This window comes from Ursus arctos, unplaced genomic scaffold (assembly GCF_023065955.2).
Source record: "Ursus arctos isolate Adak ecotype North America unplaced genomic scaffold, UrsArc2.0 scaffold_18, whole genome shotgun sequence".
NCBI classification, from domain to species: domain Eukaryota; kingdom Metazoa; phylum Chordata; class Mammalia; order Carnivora; family Ursidae; genus Ursus; species Ursus arctos.
Window position 1 is genome coordinate 9964645 of NW_026622852.1, and position 19312 is coordinate 9983956.

Consider the following 19312-nt stretch of genomic DNA (forward strand, 5'->3'; position numbering starts at 1 on the left):
TCAGCAGGGAGTCTGCTTTTCCCTCTCTCTCTGCTGCTCCCCCGGCTTGTGCATGCCCTTTCTCTGTCAAATAAATAAATTAAATCTTCAAAAAAAAATTGGCACGGGACTTGGATAGACATTTCTCCAAAGAAGATATACAAATGGTCAATAAGCCAAGATGCTCAATATCATTAGGTATGATATGCAAACCAAAACCTCAAGATACTACTTCACACCCACTAAGATGGCTATAATCAGATAATAGCAAAGATGTGGAGAAATCTGAATCCGCATACGATTTTGGTGGGAGTGTAAAATGGGGCAGCCACTGTGGAAAACAGGCAATTCTTCACATGGCTTAACATAGTTAACATATACATATATATGAAAGACATGAAAATATATGTCTGCACAAAAAACGTATACATGAAAGTTCATAGTAGTGTTATTCATAATAGCCAAAACGTAGGAACAACTTTTTGATGAATGGGTAAACAAAATGTGATGTACCACACAATGCAATATTATTCATCCATAAAAAGAAATGAAGTAGATACATGCAAAATATGGATAAACCCTGAAGACATTATGCTAAGTGAAAGAAGCTGATCACAAAAGACCACATAAACACGCCTTTTACACTAAATGTCCAGAATCTGTACATCTATAGACAAAGATTGGTGGTTGGGTAGGGCTGGAGGAGTTGAGAGTACTGGGGGCTATAGCTCAAAGGTACAGTTTCTTTTTGGAGTGGTTAAGATAGTCTCAAATCGATTATTAAAAACCATTGAACGAGCACTTTAAATGGGTTAAGTATATGATGTGTGAATAACATACCAATAAATAAATAAATAACCAACCAGCGCTCTTTCTGTATGTCCTGCTCCCTCCTTGCGGTCTCTGAGAGACGGGAAAAGCTCCATCTAAAGCTAGACAGTTCCAATCCTGCTTCTATTTCCTTGCAGTTAACTCCTTCCTCAACAGTACCACGGGCATGATAATCCCTGCCTGGAAAGGTTATGATTTTTAAAAATAAAAATGTACATCAGGGTTAATAATGTACGGCTAATGATACACAGTTGACGCTCAATAAACACTACTGTGAATGTGTACAGCAATGCCTACATATATACACAAGAACTCGAGGCTGCTGGGGAGATTTTTTTTAACGACCAGGATCTGGAGGGCCGGCCGTATCCGTGGTCTCAACCCTCGCCGCCCACGTCTCTCAAGCTCTAAGACACTGAGGCAGCAGCGCAGCGCACGAACCCGGGGGCCAAGGAAAAGTCCTGCATCCCGGGCCGAGCAACGGCAATGAACCGGATCGAAGGGCGTACAGAAGCCGCCCCACCTAGCAGAGAGCGATGCTACGTAACCGTGGGGAACCGGAACGGAACAACACAGGTTACCCGGGACCGAGAGCCCAATCAACCGCTCGCCGCATCGCCGCGAGCGGAGAACAATGCGCTCAGCCCTGCGCGCGGAAGCTCGCGGTGCCGCGCCCGGGGGCGTGCCCGGCCTGGTGCCTGCTGGGAAATGCAGTGTCTGAAGCTGTCCCACTCAGCCCCGCCGCTCTTCAGACCGAGCCCGGTGCAACTACAAGTCCCATCACGCTCCGCGAGGTCTTGATAGCCCGGCTTTTGCAGGGAAAGGAGTGGGGCGAACATGGCTGAAGGCAGTCGGGGTGGCCCAGCGTGTCGCGGGATGGACGGCAGGCAGGACCCAGTCTCCAGCAGTGGGAGCAGCAACTTTCCAGAGTACGAGCTTCCGGAGCTAAACACGCGTACTTTCCATGTGGGCGCTTTCGGGGAGCTGTGGCGTGGCCGGTTGCGCGGGGAAGGGGACTTGTCCCTGAAGGAGCCACAGGCATCCGCGTTGCCGGGGAGGCAGGGGGTCGCGGACTGGGGCCAGGAGGATGCTGCGGTGGCCCGGGATCTGGGCTGCAGCCTGGAGGCAGCAGCCGAGCTGCGGACGGTGTGCGGGTGAGTGCGGAGCCGAGAGGCTGTTGCTGCTTGGAGCTAACCTGGGTGCAGCTTTGCTCCTGCGCTCCCCTGGGACTCATCCTTGGGAGGGCATGTGGTGTACTCGCAGGGGTAGGAGGAGGACCGCCCTTCAAAGCTTTCAACCTGCCCGAGCTTTCCTGGAACCCCGGGAGAAGTCCCGTGATAGGAATGCACAATTTCTGCGAGTTGGAGTGAAGGAACGAGAGAGCTGCATAAAAGATTAATTTTTCTACTGGTTAATTGTTTAAGTGCTTGTTAATGTGGAAAAGCATTTAGTAACGGCGATGTGTGTAGCTGCCATTGACAAGACACTTTGACAATGGAGGAACCTTAGTAATGATGAGGCTGAAAAGGGATTTAACCAGAGGAGTGTTAAAACCTTTGATTAATTGTGGTTCTTTTTGGGGACCTGCAGGTATGCTGTTACCGAATATTCCCCCCAAAGTGCCTTTTATGGGGGGTGAAAATATAAAAAAAAAAACAACTTTTAACGATCTCTTTCTTCGTTTAACCATATTGGCCGCCATACATCAATCGGCCATGTATCCTTTCTCTGTAGAAAATCCGCAAAGATATCATTGTCTTGAATTCCGGCCTCCTCTGAGCCCCGCCTACTGGATTTTATCTGACTTCGTAATTGTTTAATGATGTATTTAACAAACCTGACTCGCTGTGGACAAGATGGGTGATTGCTTTTTCCTTTTTGTTTATGTTTTAGCCTTGATAAACTGAAGTGCCTTGAGGAGGGTGAGGATCCAGATGTCGTCCCAGAGAATACCGACCTAGTGACTTTGGGGTATGGAAGACTTAACTTTTACTGTGTAGTACTTACTTAAATCTTTTTTCAACATTATAGCATTCACAAGTTAAGAGTACGTAATGTTATCATCCCACCCCCTAAATCCAACCATTAACATTTGGCCCAATTTGCTTTAGCTCTGCGTGTTTGGGATAACCTGCTGCAAGTCTTTTTCTATTGCTGAACCATTCAGTAAGTTTCAGACATCGTAATTCAGACCTAAATATATCAGCGTGTAGCTCCCTTAAGTATAATTCTCCTCCATAATCAGAGTGGTATTATTGTACCTAAGAAAATTAACAGTAAATACATAACCTCTAATGTCCAGTCTGTATTCAGATTTGTTTTTTGTTTATTTTCACTTATTTTTGTGTTTATTTTTAAATGTGTGTTTACAGTTAATCTACTTAGATTCCAGCACAAGCCAAATACTGATAGTGTCTTTCAAACTGTATTCTTTTGTTTTCGATTTTTAATTTTTGACAGATTCCTATTTTTGTGAAATAGGATACCAGTGAATTACTAGGAAAATAGAATTAAAAGACAAACACAATAAAAGTCCTTTAGGTTAGTAGTATTTTTTGAAGATTAAAAAGACTTTATTAAAGAAAACTACCCCCCCGCACACAAATTTCCAGATTTCCAGGTCATTATGCTTTTTATTTTTTTCATTTTTTGAAGTATATCATTATCTTGAATTGGGGGGGGGTGGAGAGCATTTGTGCAGGGGTGGGTGGGGTGCAAAGGGAGAGGAGGAGAGAGAATCCTAAGCAGGCTCCACCCTCAGGATGGATGGAGAGCTCAATCTCATGACCCTGAGATTATGACCTGAGCTGAAATCAAGAGTTGGATGCTCGGGGCACCTGGGTGGCACAGCGGTTAAGCGTCTGCCTTCGGCTCAGGGCGTGATCCCGGCGTTATGGGATCGAGCCCCACATCAGGCTCCTCCGCTATGAGCCTGCTTCTTCCTCTCCCACTTCCCTGCTTGTGTTCCCTCTCTCGCTGGCTGTCGCTATCTCTGTCAAATAAATAAATAAAATCTTTAAAAAAAAAAAAAAGTTGGATGCTCAACTGGGTGAACCACCCAGGTGCCCCTTGAATTTGTTTTTATTGAAATACAGTTGATATACAATGTGTCATTAGTTTCAGGTGGAGGGCGTAGTGATCCGACAGCTCTGTATGTTCTATGCTTACCACCAGTGTAGCTACCATCTGTTAGCTCTTCATAATACCAGTTAACATTACCACTGACTGTATTCTCTATGCTGTCCCCTTATCCCCATGACTTACTTATTCCATGACTGGAAACCTGTACCTGTCACTCTCCTTTACCCATTTTGCCACTCTTCCCACCTTTCCTGGCAGCCATCAGTTTGTTCTCTGTATTTATGGGGCTGTTTTCTGCTTTTTGTGTGCTTGTTTTCTTTTTTAAATTCCACATATCAGTGAAATTATATAGTATTTTTCTTCCTCGGTCTGAATTATTTCACCTCGCATAATACCCTCTAGGTCCATTCATGTTATTGCAGATGGCAAGATTTCATTCTTTTTTATGGCTGAGTAATACTCCATTACACACACCACACCTTTATCCATCTATCCATGGACACTTGAGTTGCTTCCATATCTTGGCTATTGTAAGTAATGCCCTAGTAAACATAAGGATGCGTATATCTTTTGGAATTAGGGTTTTTGTTCTCTTTGGGTAAATACCTAGTCGTGGAATTACTGAGTCATATAGTATTTATATTTTTATTTTTTTCAAGAACCTTCATACTGTTTTCCACAGTGGCTGCACCAGTTTAATTCCTACCAACAGTGCCCAAGGGTTCCTTTTCTCTACATCCTCGCCAAAATTTGTTATTTCTTGTCTTCTTGATTCTAACCATTCTGATTAATTTGAGGTGATATTTCTGGTGGTTTTGATTTGCATTTCCCTGATGATTAATGATGTTGAGCCTCTTGTCATATGTCTGTTGGCTGTCTTTATGTGTTTTTTGGAGAAATGTCTATTCAGGCCCTCTGTCTTTTTTAATTGGATTATTTGGGGTTTTTTGCTGTTGAGTTGTATAAGTTCTTTATTTTGGATATTGACACTTTATTGGATATGTCATTTATAAATATCTTCTCCCTTTCAGTAGTTTTCCTTTTTGTTGATGATTTTAATTGCTATGCGAAAGCTTTTTATTTTGATATAGTCCCAGTAGTTTATTTTTATTTATTTATTTAAGATTTTATTTTATTTATTTGTCAGAAAGCACAAACAGGGAGAGCAGCAGGTGGAAAAAGAAGCAGGCTCCCCGCTGAGCAAGGAGCCCGATGTGGGACTCGATCCCAGGACCCTGGAATCATGACCTGAGCCAAAGGCAGACACTTAACTGACTAAGCCACCCAGGCATCCCATCCCTTGCCTGAGGAGACATCTTGAAAAATAGTGCTAAGACTGATGTCTAAGAGATTATTGCCTATGTTTCCTTCTAGGAGTTTTATGTTTCAGGTCTCACATTTAGGTCTTTAATGCATTATTGAGTCTATTTTTTGTGTGTGGTGTGAGATAGTGGTTCAGTTTCAGTCCTTCGCCTATAGCTGTCCAGTTTTCCCAACACCGTTTGTTGAAGAGACTGGTATTTCCCCATTGTATATTCTTGCCTCTGTCATAGAGTAATTGACTGTGTGAGTGTGGGTTTATTTCTGGGCTTTCTATTCTCTTCCATTGGTCTATGTGTGTTTTTGTGCCAGTATTATCCTCTTTGATTACCACAGCTTTGTAGTATGGCTTGAAATCTGGGATTGTGATATATCCAGCTTTGTTCTTTCCCAAGATTGCTGTGGCTGTTGCGGGTCTTTTGTGGTTTCATGCAAATTTTTATATTATTTGTTCTAGCTCTGTGAAAAACGCTGTTAGTATTTTGATAGGGATTGCCTTGAACCTGTAGGTGGTTTGGGGTAGTATTGATATTTTACCATGAGCTTGCAGTATCTGTCCATTTGTTTGTGTTGTCTTCAGTTTTTTCAGTAGTGGTTTATAGTTTTCATAGTACAGGTCTTTCACCTCCTTGGTTGAGTTTATAACTTGGTATTTTATTCTTTCTGGAATAAATCTGCAATTGTAAATGGAACTTTTTTTTTTAATTTTTCTTTCTGCTACTTTATTATTAGTGTATAGAAATGCAATCAATTTCTGTACATTAATCTTGTATCGTGCAACTTTATTGAATTCATTTATTACTTCCAATTACATGTTAAATTCAATAGTAAAATTACTATTCATATTCAGGTTACTAATTCATATTGCTGCGAATGTTTCTAAATGCTTACTCTCAAATAGCTCTCAGATCAGTGTTGGTCTGCCAGTCCCACTTTGAGAAACACTGTGCTGTGATAGTGCTACAGAGAAAATGTGTATGTAATGGTGACATTTACAATTTCCAGTTTGTAGCCCACTTACTTCACACCACCTCATCTTTTTGTAATACTTGACCCTACCCTTTCTGTTGTCCCCCTTGAAAATTTAGGTGTTTCAACTCCACCTTGGTTTCTTTTATAATCACTGCCAAATCAGGGGCGCCTGGGCAGTTCAGTCGGTTAAGCATCTGCCTTCATCTCAGATCATGATCCCAGGGTCCTGGGATGGAGCCCCATGTTCAGGCTCTCTGCTCAGCAGGGAGTCTGTTTCTCCCTTTCCTATGCTTGCCCCTCCCCCACTTGTGTACGCGCTCTCTCTCTCTTTCTCTCTGTGTCAAATAAATAAATAAAATCTTTGAAAAAAAAATAGCTGCCAAATCTGTTTCCCTTATCCCCACTGCTGGTGTTTACATTAGTGATACTTGGAGCACCATGAAAGCCTCCCATCTCTCCTACGTCCAGTTTTTTCTTCTGATTTATTCATCTGTGCTACCACCTGAGCGTGCTCATTTGCTGAGATATTGCCAATGGCCATACCTCTGCTCTGGGACAGATTTCAGATTCCTTACGTAGGCCTCCACCTGCAGTCCAGACCTGCCTTTCCAGATTTGTTTTCAACCACTTTCTCTTTCAAATGGCTCAGGAGGCCCCTCTCCCATGTAAAACTCTGTATTTGAGGCCATAAGATTCCTTTCCACATTACTACAACCTGTCTCCCTCACTTAGGAAATAGATTCACTTACAATGTCCAGAACTCTTCTTGTAATATTTCCAAAGTTCTTGAAAACTCGTTGAGAGTCCAGACTCCATCTGTGTATTGCCCTTAAGCTTATTGTGCTGTTTTGCTTCCACTGGTGCTCTTTTACTATCGTTGATTGACGAGTTGGATATTTCTTTCTTTCTTTTTTTTTTTAAAGATTTTATTTATTTATTTAACAGAGATAAAGACAGCCAGAGAGAGAGGGAACACAAGCAGGGGGAGTGGGAGAGGAAGAAGCAGGCTCATAGCAGAGGAGCCTGATGTGGGGCTCGAACCCAGAACGCTGGGATCACGCCCTGAGCTGAAGGCAGACGCTTAACCGCTGTGCCACCCAGGCGCCCCGAGTTGGATATTTCTAAAATGCACATCTGGTTGTGTCTAGACCTTTCACTGGCTCTTAGGCAAAAGTCCAGAGTTACTCAGTGGCTCACAAAGGCCAATGGATCTTGCAGATCTTTTCAGCTCTGTGTCTGCAGTGCTTCGGCCACACTACAGTTTTCAGTTTCTGGAATATGTGCTCACTCCAGGCCTTGGCCTAGAACACTCACGCCTCCTTATCCTTCTTGTCTTGCTGACTTCTCATCCTTCAAGCACTGAAGGACCGTGGACTCCCATTTAGGTCCCGTTTTATGTTCCTGTAGCTCCCTGTACTTCTCTATTAAAATATTCATCACACCTGTGATATACTTGTTTAATTTTCTGTCTTCCTAGCTAGACTTAAAAGTTCCATAAGCTGTGTCTGTCATACATACTGTTGTATCCCCAGTTCCTGGAACTTTGGCACATAATAGGTCAGTAGATATTTGTAGAGTGAGCAGAATAAATGAAACCTTCATAAACTTGAGGAAGTATTTTTTAGCAATTGGCTGAAAAAAGATCGATAATTACTATTTTTTTTTAAAGATTTCTTTTTTATTTTGGGGGGGAGGGGCAGAAGGAGAGGGGGAGAGAATCTAAGCAGACTCCACTCTGAGCATGTGGAGTCTTTCATGGAGCTTGATAGCACGACCCTGAGATCATGACCTGAGCCAAAACCAAGAGTTGGACACTTAACCAACTCCACAACGCAGGAGCCCCGAGATTGATAATTATAAACAAAGCAAACTTTTTTGTTATGGTTAATAAATTACCAATTGGCTTATAATGAATTTTTTTTTTTTTGGCTTACAATGATTTTATTAAGCCATGTTGAATAGTAATTTTCAGGTTACTTTATATGTTGTTTCACCTGGCCGTTTTCTATTACTAGATCATGTGAATCTCCTTGGTTGTCTTCTAGTCCCTTCCACAGGAAATGTGGAAGGAAGTTTATGTATAATCTAATATAAAAGGAGTCAGTATGGCATTATTCTGCTGGGATTATTTATTTATTTATTTATTTTTAAAAAGATTTTATTTATTTATTTGACAGAGATAGAGACAGCCAGCGTGAGAGGGAACACAAGCAGGGGGAGTGGGAGAGGAAGAAGCAGGCTTCCAACAGAGGAGCCTGATGTGGGGCTCGATCCCAGAACTCCGGGATCACGCCCTGAGCCGAAGGCAGACGCTTAACGACTGAGCCACCCAGGCGCCCCTCTGCTGGGATTATTTAGATGTACTTTGAAACTACTATATTTATTAATGACTAACATTAATCTTAACAGTACTGCAAGTAAATTAGATCTGTGCCAAATGCTAAAATTTATATCTCTGTGCTTTCTCTAAATCTTCCTTTCTTCTCTCCACCAATAACTTAAAAAAAAAAACAAAATCTAAATACATGACCCCTTTATTATGGCATAAAACGAATAAAATACACTTCTAGCACCCCTCCCCCTGGTCTAATAAAGGAGCTGCTGGGCTCATTTTATGCCTGTAAGGAGAAAAAAAAGCACTTGAAATAGGTCGATTCTCCTCTGAAACATGCTGCTGTCTTTGAGTCATACCAAGCTAAATAACTTGTTATCAGCATTTTGGAAATTTTTTAGCTGCTTGAAGATTGTAATTCCTAGGAACAGGAGCAATCCTTGCTACTACATGGGTACTACTGAAGCTTATCTGTCATCCCAAAAGCTTCAGCAACATTAGTTTTAATACAATAGCAAGTTCATTAAGTCTGCCCATTCCTCTCACTTTGCTGGCCAACAAACCACTGCTCAGTGCACCATTTAAAGAATATAAAAGGGGGGCGCCTGGGTGGCACAGCGGTTAAGCGTATGCCTTAGGCTCAGGGCGTGATCCCAGCGTTATGGGATAGAGCCCCACATCAGGTTCCTCCGCTGTGAGCCTGCTTCTTCCTCTCCCACTTCCCCTGCTTGTGTTCCCTCTCTCGCTGGCTGTCTCTATCTCTGTCAAATAAATAAATAAAATCTTTAAATAAATAAATAAATAAAAAATAAAGAATATAAAAGGGAAACTTCAGAATCCTGCAAGAAAAAGAGAACCACAGAATTGAAGGACTCAACCCTCCCTACCACCAAAACAAAAACAAACGAAAAAACACTCTAGTTACCTGGGTTTTGTCAGAATGACAGAAAAGAGTATCATTAAACTAGGAATCTTATAAACCCTCTTCCACCACAAGTATCACAAAATGAATAAGAAGAAATAAAATCCACAGGGAATTTATTGCAGAAAATCAGGAAACAATTGTTTATACAAATCAGCTGAGGAAATCTCCTTCTCCCAGGAAATAACTAGGAAACAAGAAAACTGTAAGTCGGGGCGCTTGGGTGGCTGAGTCATTAGGCTCAGGGTGTGATCCCAGAGTCCTGGGATTGAGCCCCGCATGGGGCTCCTTGCTCCTCTGGGAGCCTGCTTCTTCCTCTCCCACTCCCCCTGCTTGTGTTCCCTCTCTTGCTGGCTGTCTCTCTCTCTCTCTCTCTCTCTCTCTCTCTCTCTGTCAAATAAATAAATAAATAAAATGTTTAAAAAAAAAAGAAAACTGTAAGTCTACATTCTAAATAAAATTGAATATACTAAAACAAGCATTTGAGGATAGAAAAACCAGTTTGGATCTGAAATTTTGATTTCAGAAATGATGAGAAAAAGGAGAAATGGGAAAAAAAAGTGATGGAACTCAGATAATAGAAGAAAAAGACAGAAATTTCCCAAATGAATTATGAGATAACTGAAGCAGAATAGACGCAAATGGAATTTTAATAAGAGGCAATGAAAGGGACGCCCGGGTGGCTCAGTCGAAGGGTCTGCCTCCGGCTCAGGTCGTGGTCCCAGGGTCCTGGACTGAGTCCCGCATCAGGCTCCCTGCTCATGGGGGAGCCTCTTTCTCCCTCAGCCTGCAGCTCTCCTGCTTGTGCACGCACTCTCTCTCTGACAAGTAAATAAAATCTTTAAAAAAAAAAAAGGCAATGAAGGGCATGAATACGGTCAAGAGAATGCAAGTGATGTAAAGAAAGAAATTGAGTGAGAGAAAGTGGGGGAAATGGAAAACAAGACAAAAATATATTATGAGTCCTTAAGAAAGGAAAACAAAGCAATTGAACAAAATTAATATTTAGTCTAAAAAATTTTCCAGATTAGAAAAAAAGCTGAATCTACAAATTAAAAGGGCCCACTGGGTATCAAGGAAAATTAATCCAAAATTATCAATTCTGAGACATATCCTAATAAAACTATTAGATTTCAGAGATAAAGATAGATAAGAGATAAGGATCAAGGCACTAAGGCAAAAAGAACAGGTAATGTACAAAGGTGAAAGAATTAGAATGGCATTAACTTTGCAAAACTAACATACAGAGAAGGCAACAGTGGAGCAGGATTTTTTTTAAAAAGCTCTGTGAAAGCAAGGATTTTATATCTAGTTGAAATGTCTTGCAATATCGAGGCTGTAGAAAAAAATTTTAATACACAGGATATTGGGTAGTTACCCACGAGCTATTTCTGAGGAATATACTCAAGGATTAGCTTCATCCAACCAAATGATGACGGGGAAATTTTCACCAAAGGACTAATAGAGTAAGGATGAGGGTGGAAGGCTACTATACAAATATCGTATATTGTAACAAATTAGAATGTTGTAGCTAAAAAAATGGATGAGAAAAGAGGGAGAAGATAATGCATAGGCAATAAGTACATCTTAATACTGACAAAAAAGCTTGACAAACTTAGTAAAATATTAAATAAGAAAATGGGTAATGAAGGGTATTAAAAATCTGTAAGTACAAGGTAATCACTGGAACAAAAATACAAATGACAAACCCTCCTCAATTTCTAAAAAACAGACAAGCAAAACTACACATGTCATAATGGACAAAACAGCTAACGTAACAAAATACATGAGTTAGAAAATGTGATGGCATTGAGACCGAAGGCATCAGTCCTATACAACCTGCTAAGAGGGGTTTGGCTCACAAAACAAAAACCTTGCATGGGCAATAGACATATGTAAGATAAAGTGATTCAGAGAAAACTAAAGGATTGGACAAAAGTATACCAGATAAATGGAAAGAAAAATTGAACAGCTTATAGCTGTCCTGATATGAGACGGATAGATTTCAAGCCCTAAAACATTAAATGTGACAAAGGTCACTTTTTAAAAAGTTTGTTTATTTATTTGACAGCAAGAGAGCACAAGCAGGGGAGCAGGGCAGAGGGAGAGGAAGAAGCAGACTCCCCACTGAGCAGGGAGCCCAATGTAGGACTCGACCCCAGGACCCTGAGATCGTGACCTGAGCTGAAACCAAGAGTCAGACGCTTAACCCACTGAGCCACCCAGGTGCCCCCAAAGGTCACATTTTAATGCTAAAACCATAAACCCCAATTAAGATAGACTCCTTTGGAATACACACACACATCACACACATATATTCACATATTCACATATATATGTATGTATACACACACCAAATAATGTAGTGATTAACTTTATAAAACAAAACTACAGGAGATGCAACTCACAGTAGGACACTTTAATGACAAATGGTAAAAAAATAAGAAATGAAAGTTCTAAACAATGTGATCAATAGGTTGTGTCTTATGGAGATCTATATACTTAAAATTTATGAGCTGATACATGGCACACCCACAAAAGTTGATTGTATATTAGGCCACAAAACATTATTAACATCCATAAAGTAGAAAATATTATAACACTCTGATCACAACATAATAAAACTAGAGTTTACTAAAAAAACAAGAATCAGGCCATTCTAGGGGTACCTTGGTGGCTTGGTCAGTTGGGTGTACGACTCTTTTTTTTTTTTTTAATGATTTTTTATTATATTATGTTAGTCACCGTACAGTACATCCCCGGTTTCCGATGTAAAGTTCGATGATTCATTAGTTGCGTATAACACCCAGTACACCATGCAATACGTGCCCTCCTTACTACCCATCACCGGTCTATCCCATTCCCCCACCCCCCTCCCCTCTGTGGGTGTACGACTCTTGGTTTCTGTTCAGGTCGTGATCTCAGGGTTGTGACATCAGGCTCCACGTTGGGCCCTGCACTCATCTGGGAGTCTGCTTAAGATTCTCTTTCCCTCTCCCTCTGTCCTTCCCCCGGCTTGCTTAGGCACACCCATTCTCTTTCTTTCTCAAATAAATAAATAAATCTTTTTTTTTTTAACTGGATTCTTTTTTTTTTTTTTTTAAGATTTATTTATTTATTTATTCGACAGAGAGATAGAAAGGGAACACAAGCACGGGCGGGGGGGTGGGGCTGGAGAGGGAGAAGCAGGCTCCCTGCTGAGCAGAGAGCCCGATGTGGGGCTCTGTGGGGTTCCGTCCCAGGATCCTGGGATCATGACCTGAGCTGAAGGCAGACGCTTAAAGACTGAGCCACCCAGGTGCCCTTTTTTTTTTTTTTTTTTTTTAAATCACACCATTCTACTTGGAAATTTTAAAACTCATTAAATACAGGCATACCTTGGGGATCTTGTAGGGCAGTTCCAGACCACTGCAATAAAGCAAATATAGCAATGAAGCGAGTCAGATGAATTTTTTGGTTTCTCAGTGCCGATAAAAGTTTTTTTTTTTTTAAAGATTTTATTTATTTATTTGAGAGAGAGAGAGAGAACACAAGCAGTGGAGAGTAGCAGAGGGAAAGGGAGAAGCAGAGTCCCCACTGAGCAGGGAGCCCAGCGTGGAACTCAATTTCAGGACCCTGGGATCATGACCTGAGCCAAAGGCAGAAGCTTAACCGACTGAGCCACCAGGCATCCTATAAGTTATGTTTATACTAAAGTGTGCAGTGGTTTAATGTCTGGAAAGGGTATACTTCAAGTAAGCACTTTATTGGTAAAAAATGCTAAAATTTGAGCTTTCAGTAGTCATAATCTCTGATGACAGTTAACCATAACATATACTATAATAAAGAAAAAATTTGAAATATTAGGGAGATAAGAGTCGATAAAGAAGAAAAACTAGCTCTGTCAGTGATATGATAGTATGCCTGAAAAATTCCAAAGAAATCAATGCTAAAACAAACAGGAAAAACCAGAATTTAGTGTAAGAGCAGGATACAGAATTGATATATATTAAAAAAAAATAGCCTTCATATATACAGACTAAACAATTAGAGGACATATTGGTGAAGAAAAGTCCCATTTATAATAGTCAAAAAGAAGATTAAATACTTAAGAATAAATTCAACAATAAATATGTAACAGCCTTGGTAAGGAAAATTTTTAAAACACTCTGGGAAGACTTGGAAAAAGACTTGAAAATATTGAAAGATGTCCTCTCTTCTTGGATAGAAATCCTAAAAATTATTATGCTGGCAGTTCTTTTATTTTTTTAAGATTGATTTATTTATTTTAGAGAGGGAGAGCAGGGAGAGAGGGAGAGAAGCAGACTCAGCCTGTACTATTTTTACAGCGTCTTTTAGCTCTAAGTCTAAAATTAGTTCAGAATTCATTCATGGGGCGCCTGGGTGGCTCAGTCAGTTAAGTGTCTGACTTGATGTCGGCTCAGGTCATGATCTCAGACTTGTGAGATCACTGGGCCTGGAGCCTGCTTGGGATTCTCTCTTCCTCTCCCTTTGCCCCTGCCACTGTCTCTCTCCCTCTCTCAAAAAAGAAATTTAATTCAAATAAAAGTTAAGTATTAAAGATCCCTTGAGAGACCCATTAAAAGTATTGAAGTTTGATTTTTCTTATTCCTCTAATAGGGTTAGAAAAAGGCTTATGGAACAGCGGGAAGAAACCATAACAATAGATCGGGTTTGCAGACAAGAAACATTTGCTTATGAGATGGTAAGAGTCTCATCTTTCTTTTTTTTTTTCCCCATGAAACAGTGAACACTCTGTCATTGGGTGTTAGTGATGACTGTAAGGTGTCTTTATATTGGATATGCTTAGTTGAAAATAAACTTAGAGAAACCTCATTGGGACTGGGAACTGGTAGGAGAAAAAGACCCACAGAATTCAAGTGATGGCACATTTGACACTTTTATTCTTGCATTCATTCATTCATTCATTCAATTTATTTAGATTTTATTTATTTAGATTTTATTTATTTAGCAGAGAGAGAGTGAGAGAACACAAGCAGGGGGAGCAAGACAGGGAAAAGCAGGCTCCCTGCTGAGCAGGGAACCTGATGCGGGGCTTGATCCCAGGACTCTGGGATCATGACCTGAGCTGGAGGCAGACACTTAACTGAGCCACCCAGGCGCCCTTTTATTTCTGCTTTTAGTTTGGTTTTGTTCTCTATATTAGGCTAAATTCATGCCTTTTCATCCCCCAATTGCTGGTACTTTTGTTCTGCTTCTGATTTTGGTTTAACCACATTCTTAATGTACCATCTCTTATGTAAACCCTCAGAAAAATTTAAGATGATAAATAATGAGGAATTAAGTGTTAGACATGATGTGTTCATTCAGTACCTATTCTTTTTTTTTTTTAAGATTTTATTTATTTATTTGAGAGAGAGAGAGAGCATGAGGGGGGGAAGGGTCAGAGGGAGAAGCAGATTCCCTGCTGAGCAGGGAACCTGATGCAAGACTCAAACCTGGAACTCCAGGATCATGACCTGAGCCGAAGGCAGTCGCCTAACCAACTGAGCCACCCAGGCGCCCTCATTCGGTACCTATTCTTGAGGACCTCCTGTGTGTCAGATGCTGTGTTGGGCACTTGATAGTACACCTGTTTTCTCTCCCACTTGTTTTTTATTGTGGTAAAATTTACATAATATAAAATGTACTATTTTAAGCATTTTTAAGTGTTTGATTTAAGTGGCATTAAGTACATTCACTGTGTCGTGTATCCATCACTATTTCCAGAACTACTTCATCTCAAACAGAAATTCTATACTGAGTAAATAACTCCCCATTTTCCTTTCCCTCAGCGCTTGGTAACCTTTATTCTACTTTCTGTCTCTGTGAATTTGCCTGTTCATGCAATATTTGTCCTTTTTTGTTCAGCTTATTTTACTTGGTATAATGTTCTAAAGGTTTATCTGTGTGTGGTATGTATCAGGACTTCATTCCTTCTTTTGACTGAATAATTTTTCCTTGTATGGATATACCAGATATTGTTTATCTGTTCATCTTCTGATGGACATTTGGCTTCTTTCCATTTTTTGGCTATTGTAAATAATGCTGCTTTGAACACCAGTATACAGGTATCTGTTTGAGTCCATTTTCAGTTCTTTTCGGCATATACCTGGGAGTGCAATTGCTCAGTCATATGGTGATTCTAGGTTTAACATCTTGAGGAAGCACCAAACTTTTCCCTAGGAGCTGCATCGTTTGACAGTCCCACCAGCAGTGCACAAAGGCTCCGATTTCTCCACATACTCTTCAACATTTGTTATTTTCTGGTTTTTGAGAATAGCCATCCGAGTGGGCATAAAGTGGTATCTCATGATTTCAATTTGCACTTCCCAGATGCTGAGTGATGTTGAGTATCTTTTCATGTGCCTTTTGGCCATTTGTTTATCATCTTTGGAGAAATGTCTATTCTAGTTCTTTACTAGTTTTTCAATTGGCTTGTCTCTTTGTTGAGTTGTAAGAGTTCTTTGTATATTCTGGATACTAGACCATTACCATATGTGTGGTTTTACAATGTTTTCTCCCATCTACATGTTGTCTTTCCACACTCTTGATAGTGTACTCTGATGTACAAAAGTTTTAAAGCTTGATTAAGTTCACTTTATCTGTTTTTTGTTATTGTTGGTATCTGTGCTTTTGATGTCATACTTAGAAACTGTTGGCAAATCCAGTGTAATGAAGCTTCCCCCCCGTGTTTTGTTCCAAGAGTTCATAGTTTTAGCTCTTAGTTCAAGTCTTTGATGCATTTTGAGTTAATTTTTATATATGATATAAGGAAAAGGTTTAACTTCATTTGTTTGTGGATATCCAGTTTTCCCAGCACCATTTGTTGAAGAATGGTCTATTGAATGGTCTTGACACCTTCGTTAAAAGTCAGTTGACCATATAAGATTTATTTCTCAGTACTCTATTCTATTCCATTAGTCTATATGTCTGTTTTATCCTCATTCTAATCCTGTTTTGATTATTATAGCTTTGTGGTCATTTTTGAAATTGGGAAATGTGAGTCTTCCCATTTCAATCTTTTTCAGGATTGTTTGGCTGTTTATGGTAGCTCAAAATTCCCTAGGAATTTTCGGAGGGTTGTTTTTTTTTTTTTAAGATTTTATTTATTTATTTGACAGAGAGAGAGACAGCCAGTGAGAGAGGGAACACAAGCAGGGGGAGTGGGAGAGGAAGAAGCAGGCTCCCAGCAGAGGAGCCTGATGTGGGGCTCGATCCCGTAACGCCAGGATCATGCCCTGAGCCGAAGGCAGACGCTTAACTGCTGTGCCACCCAGGTGCCCCTCGGAGGGTTGTTTTATTTCTGGATTAAAAAAAAAAAAAGAAACCCCACAGAGATTTTGGTAGGGATTGAATTGATTCTGTATATGAATTGGGGTAGTATTGTCATCTAAACATCTAATCCATGAACAGGCTGTGTCTTTCAATTTATTTAAGTTGTCATTAATCTTGTTCAGTAACGTTTTGTAATTTTTAAGTGTTCAAGTGTTTATTTCTTCCTTTTTTTTTTTAAGGTTTTTTATTCTTTTAAAGTAATTTCTACACCCACCCAACATGGGGCTTGAACTCACAACCCTGAGATCAAGAGTCGCATGCTCTACCAACTGAACCAGGCAGGCACCCCAAGTCTTTTCATTTCTGTTAAATTTATTCCTAAGTATTTTATTCCTTTTGATGCTATTTTAAATGGAATTTTTTTTCTTAATATCCTTTTCAAGTTGTACAGAGCTAGTATGTAGAAATACAACTGTTTTTGTGTGTTGATTTTGTAGCCTGCAACTTTGGTAAATTTATTAGCTCTAATAGGTATTTTATGTGGATTCTTTAGGATTTTGTGCGTAGAAGATCATGCCTATCATCTGCAAACAGAAATAACTATCTCTTTCTAATTTGTTTGCTCATTCACTCTTCTTCCTTCCTTCCTTCCTTTTTTTTAATCTAATTGTTCTAGTCAGAATTTCTAGTACTGTGTTGAATAGAAGTGGCAAAGTGCACATCCTTACAGTCTTTCACCATTGAGTATGATTTTAGTGTGGATTTTTCATATATGTCCTTCATCATGTTGAGGACGTACCCTTCTGTTCCTAGTTTATTCAGTGCTTTTATTGTGAAAGGGGATTGGATTTCCTCATACTTTTTCTGCATTTTAGTGAAATAATGATGTGGGTTTTTCCCATCCTTCTGTTAGTGTGGTGTATTACATTGATTTGCAAGTGTTGACCTACTCTTGCATCCTGAGGATAAATCCCACTTGGTTGTGGTATATAATCCTCTTCATATGCTGCTGATTTTGGTTTGCTAGTATGTTGGTTTTAAAGATTATTTATTTACTTAAGATAGAGCGGGGGGGGGGGGCGGTGCAGGAAGAAGCAGGCTCTCTGCTGAGCAGGGAGCCGGTACCGGGACTAGATCCCAGGACTATGAGATCATGACCTGAGCCGAAGGCAGATGCTTAACCAGCTGAGCCACCCAGGCGCTCCGGTTTGCTAGTATTTTGTTAGGGAGTTTTGCATTTACATTTATAAGGGATATTGGCCTGTAGTTTTCTTGTGGTGTCTTTGTTAGACTTTGGTATCAGAGTATGTTGATCTCATAGAATGAGTTAAGAAGTATTCCCTTCTGCTGTCTCTCTGTCAAATAAATAAATAAATAAAATCTTAAAAAAAAAAAAAAAGAAGTATTCCCTTCTGGGGGCGCCTGAGTTGTTGGGCCTCTGCCTTCTACCCAGGTTATGATCCCAGGGTCGTGGGATCGAGCCCCATGTCGGGCTCCCAGCTTAGTGGGGGTCTGCTTCTCCCTCTCTCTCAAATAAATAAATAAAATCTTTAAAAAAAAAAAAAGGATTACCTCGGGGCTTCTGGCTGGTTCAGTCGGTAGAGCATGTGACTCTTGATCTCAGGGTTATCAGTTCAAGCCCCACATTGGGCATAGAGCTTACTGTTTAAAAAAAAAAAAAAGTATTCTCTCTTCTTCAGACTTCTTGGAAGACGTTGAGGAGGACTGATGTTAATTCTTTGGTACAGTTCACCGGTGAAACCATCTAGTCCTGGGCTTTTCTTTGTTAAGAGGTTTTTAATTACTATTCAGTCTCCTTACCATTATATCATCACTACACCAATATACCATTAATATTCAGATTTTCTATTTTTTCCTGGATTAGTTTTGATTGTTACCTTCCTTCTGCTAGTTTTTGGTTTAGTTTGCTCTTCTTTTTCCAGTTCCTTAGTATATACAGTAAGGTTATTTACTTGAGATTGTTCTTTTTTAATACAGATGTTTACAGCTGTAAGTTTCCCTCTTTATTTGCTTTTACTGCATCCTGTAAGTTTCTTATGTTCTGTTTTCGTTTTCATTTGTCTAAAGGTATTTTCTCATTTCCCTTGTGATTTCTTTTTTGACCCATTGGTTGTTTAAGAGTGTGTCGTTTAATTTCCACTGACGTTTTTAGTTTTTTTCCTATTATGATTTCTAGTTTTATTCAGTTATAATCAGAAAATATACTTTTCATGATTTAAGTACTTTCAAATTCATAAGACTTGGTGGTCTATCTCGGAATCGTTCATGTGCACTTGAGAAGACTGGATGGAGTGTTCTGTATGTCAGTTAGGTCTCATTGATTTGTAATGTTATTAATTTTCTGTGTGGTTATTTTATTCATTATTGGAAGTGGGGTATTGAAGTTTCCACCTATTATAGAACAGTGTATTTCTCCCTTCAATTCTGTCAGTTTTGCTTCATATATTTTGGCATTCTCTTGTTAGCTACATATGTATATAATTACTGTGTCTTCTTTTTGGATTGCATATTTTATTAATATACAGTGTCCTCCTTTGTCTCCTGTAACCTTTTCTGACTTAAAGTCTATTTTGTCT

At 39.9% G+C, this 19312-nt stretch overlaps 1 protein-coding gene across 6 annotated transcripts in view; it reads left to right on the forward strand.

The window, feature by feature from the left end:
* The first annotated feature begins 1221 nt into the window (after positions 1-1221).
* The window catches only part of SNAPC3 (small nuclear RNA activating complex polypeptide 3), a 43398-nt gene continuing 25307 nt past the window's right edge, over positions 1222-19312 (forward strand). For 4 of the 6 annotated variants that reach the window (XR_008959867.1, XR_008959869.1, XR_008959868.1 and 1 more), the window contains exons 1-3: positions 1607-1964; positions 2704-2781; positions 14058-14142. Coding sequence is in view for 1 of the 6 variants with exons in the window: in XM_057313446.1 (XP_057169429.1) it covers positions 1648-1964; positions 2704-2781; positions 14058-14142 (480 nt within the window). In the remaining 5 variants the exon portion in view is untranslated. Of the gene's footprint in view, positions 1965-2703; positions 2782-14057; positions 14143-19312 lie in introns of all 6 variants that reach the window. The other 2 variants (XR_008959870.1, XR_008959871.1) reach the window with 2 other exon arrangements.